Source organism: Schistocerca cancellata, chromosome 1 (genome assembly GCF_023864275.1).
Source record: "Schistocerca cancellata isolate TAMUIC-IGC-003103 chromosome 1, iqSchCanc2.1, whole genome shotgun sequence".
Classification (NCBI taxonomy): domain Eukaryota; kingdom Metazoa; phylum Arthropoda; class Insecta; order Orthoptera; family Acrididae; genus Schistocerca; species Schistocerca cancellata.
In genome coordinates, this window is record NC_064626.1 from 355,334,045 (window position 1) to 355,343,825 (window position 9,781).

At 36.2% G+C, this 9,781-nt stretch overlaps 1 protein-coding gene across 1 annotated transcript in view; it reads left to right on the top strand.

Moving 5' to 3' along the window:
* Positions 1 to 6,873, top strand: part of LOC126174143 (CCR4-NOT transcription complex subunit 3) — a 98,476-nt gene extending 91,603 nt beyond the window's left edge. The window contains exon 12 of the mRNA XM_049921013.1: positions 3,958 to 6,873. Within this exon, the coding sequence (XP_049776970.1) occupies positions 3,958 to 4,056 (99 nt within the window). The 3' untranslated portion in view covers positions 4,057 to 6,873. The remainder of the gene's footprint in view (positions 1 to 3,957) is intronic.
* Positions 6,874 to 9,781: the final 2,908 nt, after the last annotated feature.

The following is a 9,781-nucleotide window of genomic DNA, read 5'->3' on the forward strand; positions in this document are numbered from 1 at the left end:
GAAGTTAAAATATTTGAGCAATGTTGGTGTATAAAAAATAATACTTCTGTGAAATATGAGTACTGTGAGAAAACAGTACAACACATGCGGTGATGAGGAATTCTGTTAATGACCTCCAAAAGAAGAAATTGTCATTCTTCTCACAAAGTTGCTGTCATCTAAAGACTATGAGCAGTAATACAACTCCCAGGAGCATCCCACCCACCTGGTATTTGGATGGGAGATCGCCTGGGAAAAATTGGTGCGATTTGGTTTTAAGGACACGCAATTCGTCCTAGTGGTATCCAATTGAAAGACTTGCCCCAGGCTGTTGTGCTACACAGTATGTTTATTTATCTATTTATTTTTATCCCACAGTTGTACTGTTTGATTCGGGTTGGTGGGTCAAGCTGACTGTTCCATGCATTGAATTGTATGCTGGTAAAGGTTTTTCATTCATAAGCATTGTGTTGTTGTTTGCTGGTGTAGTGTAAGTGTTGTTGTTTGTTGACATAGTGTAAGATGAAAACACCATCCATTACACCTGCATAAGGCTCTAAATAATCATGCAACTATATAGCCTCTGCAGACATGAGCAATCACAATTCCACATTTCTTTTGTGTCCAAATAAACATATGATATACCAGCTCACAGATAATCATCCAAAATCATCCTTTTTACTGACATTTGGTGAATTATAACATGCGCAACTTCCTGCAGATAAAAAAAATCTGTGCTTTCAATTTACAGTCTAAAATGAGAATCATCCATGAAGGGGATAGTTTTCCATTGACGTGCTATATGCATGATGGTATGCATGATGGCCTGCTCACTGCAAATACATCTTTCTCTGATGAGCAGTGCACCTGTGGTTGATCACCTTCATGAATTTGCTGCTTCACACTTTCTATTTTTCTTTGAGAATGTTACCAAATGAAGCAAAAGCAGTGTGATTTTAACATTGTGTGAGGGATCATTTTAGTGGTTTAATTGTATCAGGGAAATAATCCCCAGGGAATCGGTTCTGGCTCTCGAACTGTGAAACGTGTTAAATGTATTGAAGAACAATAAGTGTGTCCACAGGGACAACTTTCCACAACATTATTCATTGTGGAGATTTTGATTTAAAATAATGTGACTGTATACTCACCAGATTTTGAATCTGCTGAAATCATCATATTTTTAGAAGTGAAATTCTACCCAATTATTTATATGTTTTGAATTTGTTTTGCACATGTAGAAAGCAATGTCAGGCATAGGCTAACTTCTACAGGAGCATCCGTATGCAGTACAGATACAGAATCAATGTCCAAAGTCAGAAGGATTATACATAAGAGACCAAATATATAGCTGCATTATTGCTTAGATAGATCTTCTGTATAACCCGAGTTCTAAATCATCCAAAATACAGTATGTAAGTGTTCACCGTCGATCTTTCTCATCTATTTTGCAGCAGGTGTATTGTATTTTCTGGTATAAAATAGTCTCCTGTAGCCATCAGATCCTAACTAGGCACTCTAGTGGGAAACTATATGTATTTTTTTAATTTTTTTTTACTGCACTATATGTTGCTGTCTCTGTGTTCTATGCTGACCCACACTATCTTGCAAAATAGCACTAAACGGCCATTTTAATAGTTACCAACTCCCCCTCCTCCCTCTCTCAGATGAGGTTTTCCACAGCCACTCTTTCACCTTTGTGACCTCCTACAGTGATCTCAATACTGCCCTGAAGATCCACAGTAATAATCAAATACTTTAGAATTTATGGGCACTTATACAGTATAGCCCTTATTTACTTTCCTGGAATTAATGTTTCCCCACTGTTTACGGGATTTTTTTATGGTTCCCATCAAATTTCGTACGTCCACAATGTTAATTTGCACCCGATTTTGCATCAACATATGTATAATTTTCCTGCAATTTATGCATTACGAAAAAGTGTTTGTGGAGAAAAAAATGTTGCTGGCATGATGTTGGCCGTCCAGTAGTGTTTATGAATAGTACATGATTAAGTTTCTTTACACCAGAGCGCCTTACTCAATGGATTTGAACCAGTAAACATGCAACAATTACAACAATTTGTGCCAAATCTCCTACCACTGCCAAGCTCTACTTGGCAATGTGGTTGATGGAAGTAATTAGGATTGTTCGAATAAATATATTATGACCAATCACAAAAACTATTTCCAAACTGTCTCTACTGCGCAAACTCATTTTTGTGATTGTTTTGATCATCGTGTCACCTTTGTCGAATCATATTTAGCATGTTTCGGCGTGGCCACTTGTAGTGCTAGTTGACACAGTCATTCACTTTTGCGTTGCTCAAATGTTTGTACGTTTTAGTATAACACAGCACTGGTTATGCAAGTTTTTCATGCAGAGCAAAGTGTGTTTCGAGAATATATTCTTGTTGTCAAGTGCAGTATTTCTGTACGTATATTTATTTATTTATTTATCTAAAAACAAAGATGATGAGACTTACCAAACAAAAGCACTGGCAGGTCGATAGACACACAAACATACACACAAAATTCAAGCTTTCGCAACAAACGGTTGCTTCGTCAGGAAAGAGGGAAGGAGAGGGAAAGACAAAATGATTTGGGTTTTAAGGGAGAGGGTAAGGAGTAATTCCAATCCCGGGAGCGGAAAGACTTACCTTAGGGGAAAAAAAGGACAGGTATACATTCGCGCGCGCGCGCTCACACACACACACACACACACACACACACACACACACACACACACACACACACACACACACACACATATCCATCTGCATATACACAGACACAAGCAGGCTTGAATTTTGTGTGTATGTTTGTGTTTGTTTGTGTGTCTATCGACCTGCCAGCGCTTTTGTTTGGTAAGTCTCATCATCTTTGTTTTTAGATATATTTTTCCCACGTGGAATGTTTCCCTCTATTATATTCATATTTATTTATTTATTTTGCACAAACAATGTGAGTGGTAGTTTGCGAGTGTGTGGTTTTCTACACAACTGAGGAGGCACACTACCTGATAACCTCAGAAAGATGACTACAGGAGAGATGCAAAACAACACATGCAAACGCAACACAAAATACTTTTTTGCCCTTGATAACAAGAAAAAAATTCTTGAAACGCACCTTCCTAAGCATGAAAAAATACATAACTAGTGCAGTATTTCAGTATTTAAATAGCAAATGACAGTTGCAGGCTTTCAAAAACATTGATTGTGTTGTATGAAATTGAGTCAGACGTTCCTACTTCCCAGACAGTTATCAGTTCCACTTCAATCAGCAGTTTTTATTTGATAATAAACCTTGATTAGATGATAAACAAGTCCCTGACAAGTCTCTTGAAGCGTGTTACATACATATACCACACATAAAGTGCGAAAAGGCAAGGGGGGTATCCTGTACATAACTTTTACAGCTTAAACTGTTATTTCCCACATTTTATATTTTTCTGCATTTTACACCGGTTTTTGAAGTCCCTTGAAAAGTGTAAAAGCGGGGTTTCACTGTATTCTCTTCCCTCTCTCATCCACCCACTCTTACCATTCTCTGTTTCTCATTCTCTCATTATTTGTCACTTTATTTCTATTCCACCTGCTTTTTAGTAATATTTTTCTTTCTTCCATTCTTTGCATTCCATTAATTGTTTCTAAATGTCTCAGAACTTGAGCAAAACTGCAGTTCAATTCAGCGTATAAAATTGCAAGTTATTGACATAGTTTGATAAGACAAAGAAGTGGTAAACTTGGATAGAGGGTGCCACTTTTGCATTGTTTCGAATAGTATTGTGTAGTGCAATGTCTTGCTTTCGTAGCCGCATGATTTTTTGATTATTACCAATATTGTAGTGTATTTAGTACGGCGTTGATTAGTTACAGCATTCATTATGTTAGTAAGTTAACCAAATTTTAGAAAACATATTTTTTGTCGTGTATGCTTTATTCAGCGATTACTAAGTTTGCATTGTCTTTTGTTTCAGGGCACTTACATTTACTTCGATTATGAGAAATGGGGCCAAAGGAAGAAAGAGGGTTTTACTTTTGAATACAAGTACTTAGAAGATCGTGACCTGAACTGAAACATCAGACTCCACCGGATATGGATGCCGGTTTTTACCCCAGTGGAGCCATCCACAGTGATATTGTATAGAACAACTTTTTTTTCTCACTTTTGGCTGGAATTGGATTTGTGAATACACTCATGAATCTTTTGTGGAGAGAAAAGACATTGTTTTTTGGTACAGGTTATCGTTATTTTAAGTTCTTTCAGCTGTTCTTGGCATCCAGTCGGAAGTGCATTTTCCGGTGATGCTATGAAGATCTCTCTGTGTGTTGTTGAAATATTCCTAAGTGGAAAAAAGTGACTGTGAAACTGTGTTTTAGTTCGTGATTCTTTTCCTAAGATCTTGTGATGGTGCATCTTAAACAGTATCACTTTCCAAGTTATGAATCCCCAGTACAAATAAATGACTAGAATGGAGTATTATGTGGAGCATATGGCCTCAGCATTCTGCATGGAGCCTTCATATCCGTGCAAAGTACTTGTTGTGTTGATCTTAACTTTTGTAAAAAGTACATGAAATGATATAAAATACTTATGTACAGAACTTTTGTGTAGAATATTGAATAATAATTATTACAAATGAAAATATGTTACATTTATTGTTTTGCACGTCTATAGCTACTGGAAGCTGAGTAGAATGCAAGAGGCCATGGCTTGTGGTTAGAAGGTGCTTGCTCAGTAAAAGTGGTTATCAGTCTATATGCAGCTGGATGTTCAGGGAATTTCGTATAGGAGGTTATTGTTAATAAAATGAAAATACCACAAAAAAAGTCTGTACAGCATATGCCTATACTACAGACAAGAAGGAACCCAGAACTACAAAAATTGAGGTATTTTGTTTGCTGCTACCTGGGACCCAAATCCTAGAATTATTTTCAGAAATGATTTACTTTCAAATCACTTTCATATGTACATGCCTATCATCAAATTATAACTGTACCCCTCCAAATTTTTTGGGTCTCTGAAAATTATGTGCAAGCAATGTTAGGTGGTTTTGAGTGTATTCTAGTTCTGCAGTATAAGTAGACAACTCCAGTTTGATTTTCTACCTTACAGCCTATACCCACTGCTGTCACAATGTCAGTTGCATTTACTTTTGTACTTTAATTTGAGGCATTTTCCCCAGTAGATGTCATCTGCTGTCAAATAGCATTTATGTTTCTGCGGTATACATTTCTGTGAAATGAAATGCTTGTTTATACAAACTGGTATAGATAATGGTCGAGTTGTAATAGTATGTCTAGTTTCTATGTGTGTTGTTTCATTGTACTAGCAGTTGCCATGCTCTCAATTCTGGCCAAACCCCAGTGTGCAGTCCATAAAACAATACTGTTTTTTGTGTGTCCTTGTAGCTCTTCAAGAGAGAGATAAAATTTTAATGAAAATTTTCAACTATAAGCTTTGAAACGTATTTTCAGAATGCATCTGGGGTTTGTGCCAGGAGATACTGCCAATTAGAAGAGAATGGCATGATCTCAGGCTGCTTTCTTGGTTCCACTTCAACACATTTAGTTTCATTTTATTTATGTCGACCTGCTATATCAGATTAAATGTTTCACAGCTTTTTGCAATTTTAAAAATCTTACTCGGATCTTCAAACACTGTAATATAAAAGCCAATGTGATGTATGCAGATGTCTTGTATATGTATATATACATATATATATATATATATGAAATGTTTTTATTTGTTAAAAGTAAAAATCCTACTGAAAAAAATATTACAATGCTGATGACGGCATTTCTGTGCAAGTATTAAATTATATTTTTAATTTCAAAGCAGACTAATATCACAGTGGGTTTATTACCTTCTAAAGCTTCCCTTTCTTTTACAATGTCCCATTTACCACTTTTTTATGGGATCCCAGGGCACTGAACTCTTTCGTAGCTGCAGTGTGGAACAAGACATAACTACATTACTGTTGGAGGAGCCAGTTGTTATTAAATATTTATAAAGAGTATTCTAAAAGTTGTTCTTACATTACTTTGTCTCTATGTATTGTGTTGCAAAGAGATACACAACAGTTCATATATATGCAGTATATATTCGTATATAAAACCACTGTGTCTTAATAGAATTTAAAAGACTTTTAACTGGATAAAAAAAATATGTTTGCCCATACTTGTAGTTCATAAAATCTGATGTCAGTCATTCTACTTTGGAAAGATACGTGTTATTGTGTTGTGCACATGTTTAATGTTTGCTGGCTGCTCCAGCAGTAAACTGCAAAAGAAGTACTGCTCTTGCAGTGCAATAATTCAGAAATTATTTTTGTATATTGTGACTTAATCTGATGTTAGCTGTCATTTCATAATATCCCTGAAATGATTATTTTTGAATACTAATTCATCAAGGCTGTTTATTTTGGGAGCTATCCTTACATGCTCAGAATTGTTAAGACTATTTTGAACTTGAAATATCAATGGTGTGTTAGAAGACCAGTATTTGAATACCACTTTTGAACAGAATATCAAAAATTTGACTGTAAGGTTATGTCCCAAATGACCTTGGTAGAATTGTGGTTGTAATACAGTGGTCATTAGATCTCATTATTTGTCTGTAGGTGAAAGACTGAGTTTCACTTTCAAGACTGATACAGTATGTGAAATTATTACAGTTTACAGTAACATTAAACCCAGTGATGTCATTCTTTTATGTATAGATAATGCCAAAGACTGTAAAGAGCAGAGCTTCTTTTGGTCATAATAACAATGAACTTTCAAAATAAGTCTGCTACAAAAAGTGACAGGACAAGAAATCATTGAGAGAGAAAACTGAAGGAATACAAGAAAATGATAACCTGATACAAAATACAGTGATTTTTGTCAGTGTACTAAGAGCTTTCATTGTAAAGTGATACTCCCATTTGTTCCTTATACCTGTTAATTGTACATAGTTTTCTTAATAGACCCTCTCTCTCTCTCTCTCTCTCTCTCTCTCTCTCTCTCTCTCTCTCTCTCTCTCTGTTTCACTTTCATTCCTCTCTGCATGCCTGACTTTGGTAAATAATGTGTTGGTCAGTGACACTCAGGGTAAATATTGGAGCTTCCTATAACCTAGTTTGGAATTCTCACTTTTATCAGTGGGTAAAAATATTCTGGCACTCTGTTTTGTTGTTGCTAATTAAAATACTCATCAGTTATGTGTAAACAAATCTTGAAATGAGATTTCTGCACACTTAGGGAGATTCATCTTTGGTGGCATAATATTAATATCTGATTATGTCAAAAGTGACATGTAGGTACCCAGAAACTAACTATTTGAGCACTGCCTTACATCTTTGGTTGTGGAATATGCAAGAATACTGAATGAGTACAAATAAAAGTCCGAGAGGAGAGGAGAAGCTATTCTAAACATTACATTCATGTACATTTCAGAAGGTTCTTTCTTTTTCTGCACTGCAGAAATTTTGGATTATTGTAGTAGTTGCTGGTGCTTTTGTGCTTAGAATTATGATTTAAATTTTGTCTAACATACCATTTGCATAAATAGATAATGATATGAAATGACTGGAGTAGCTACATGAAATGAATTGGTTGTTCCATTAGTAATGAAAGTATGGGAACTACTACACACAAAAAAAGGTTGTATGAAGCAGATTAAATGAGCCACAACCTACAGAAATAAGTCATGAAAATGGATGTTTTAGTTAGTCACATTAAGTGAAGTTTGCTGTGTATGATAAATAAGGATGTTATTGGCATTGTGTAACCTTCCATAGTAGGGAAAATAGCTTCTAGATTTTTTTTGTGGAGGATAACACGTTTTGATCTCATCTGCTGTTCCAGTAAAATTTTTATGAAAATGTTATCTGCTTTGTCCCACACAATATATAAAGGTGCAGGGGACCCGTGAAGTTTGTATAAATGGCATATCCATCTGGAAAGCAAAACTACAGACAAGGTTCCGCAGCATCTGAGTAATCTAGAGCCAAAATGGGTAGTTATACCCATGTTTTCAAGTGAGAAATGAATAAGTATAGTTAACATGCAGAACAGAACAATCCGCGAAAATGCCAAACATTTTATGAAAAAGGAGTTTGTGACAGTACAAATAGGATTAGATGAAAGAGAAGTAGGCTGAGAATATAAGTCTCTGAAATTATGAAAATAAATGCTACACCTGAAGGGTTAAATGGAAAATGATGGTAAAGCCAACAGTTCCTTGCAAGTGCATTGTACATACATGGAAATAGTTACAGTCCAAATAAATCAATTTGGTTATTTCAACTTGCAAGTAGGTTCAGTGTCAAACAACTTCTGAATTATTCTGTCATCTTGCTGGCCTCACATCATATTCAATTACAGGTGTACTTTTCAGGAAGTATGTGGCAGTGAAAGAAAATCCTATGGTCTGTGTTTCAGCTGGCCATGAGAGCAGCTTTGGTAAAGGAGTACGTCTTGAAGGGAAATTGTATGTGTTCTTCCAGCAACAGGACGCATAGGGGGGAAAAAAAGAGATTATTGTGAGTCTATGAACACTTTTGTGTAAGGGCTGTGTCATGTGGTTGTCATTATTGCACAGTGTTTAAAATAAAGAATGAGAAGGCACTTGCCACAAATGAGAATTGTATGGAAGACCCAGAGTGTCCTAAGAGAAATTGGGAGGACTGTCAGATGGGTTCTGAATGATCTACCATGCTTAATGTGGGGTTCCACAAAGCAGTGAACCGTACCACAGCCAGCCACCAACAAATTCACCATGCTGGATTTATTCCTCTATGTTGTCACCACTGAATTGTTCTCCCTCAACAAAAGCAAACAATTGAAAATCCAGGATGGAATAATGACAGTATTAGAAAAGGTTAGATTGCTACTCATCATGTAGCAGAGATGCTGAGTCTAATCCTCAGCAGCCAGAGACTGTGGCCACATGTGTGCGAGTTGCTTTCGCATTTTGTGTGTGTGTGTGTGTGTGTGTGTGTGTGTGTGTGTGTGTGTGTGTGTGTGTGTGTGTGTTTTGTCTAATATCGATGAAGGCATTCTTGACTGTGAGCTTACTTGTTTGATGATCTTTTTGTTGTAATTGTTTGCGAATCAGCATCTTCCCTATATGGTGAGTAGAAATTTGTCCTATTCATATTATTGTCACCCTGAACAAAGTGCGGGAAGTTTTGATGTCAGACTTTGATGAGCATAGTGTATGATTGCCAGAAATGGATCATGCTTCTGAATAGATGAGGAGGACCATTGGCCCTGTATGTGCAAGCACCCAGTGACATTATTGTGATTGTTACAATACCAAAGCACCCCTAGTATTAATTTCAGAAAGTGTAAAATACTGCTGTTTAAGCTTAGAAGATTATCTAGTCATTTGTCCAGTTTTTTTTCCTATCAATTGAACAATGTTCCAGCAAGATGTCAACTAACCTCACAAAGTTGCAAAGTACCATGAATGTATAGATATGATGTGGCACAGTGTCACCTGGTCTCTCTCCAACAAAAATGTGTGGAATAACTGCACACAACATTCAGATTTTGTGCCCAGCAGAAATATGAGCTGTAACTGCACACAACATTCAGGTGGTGTTTGCAGTTATTCAAGTTCCCAAAAATGCATTATTACAAAATGTAGTTGACTTCTTGATTAGTGCTTTCTGCAATATCTAGCACCCTGTTGGTGAAATGGGTGGATGACAGCATCTACATATTGATCTGCATGTTGTTGCAGTTATTTTTAATGTCTTTCTTACAACTGGTTTTGTTATTCTTTGATATTAAACATTTTGAAACTACACAATA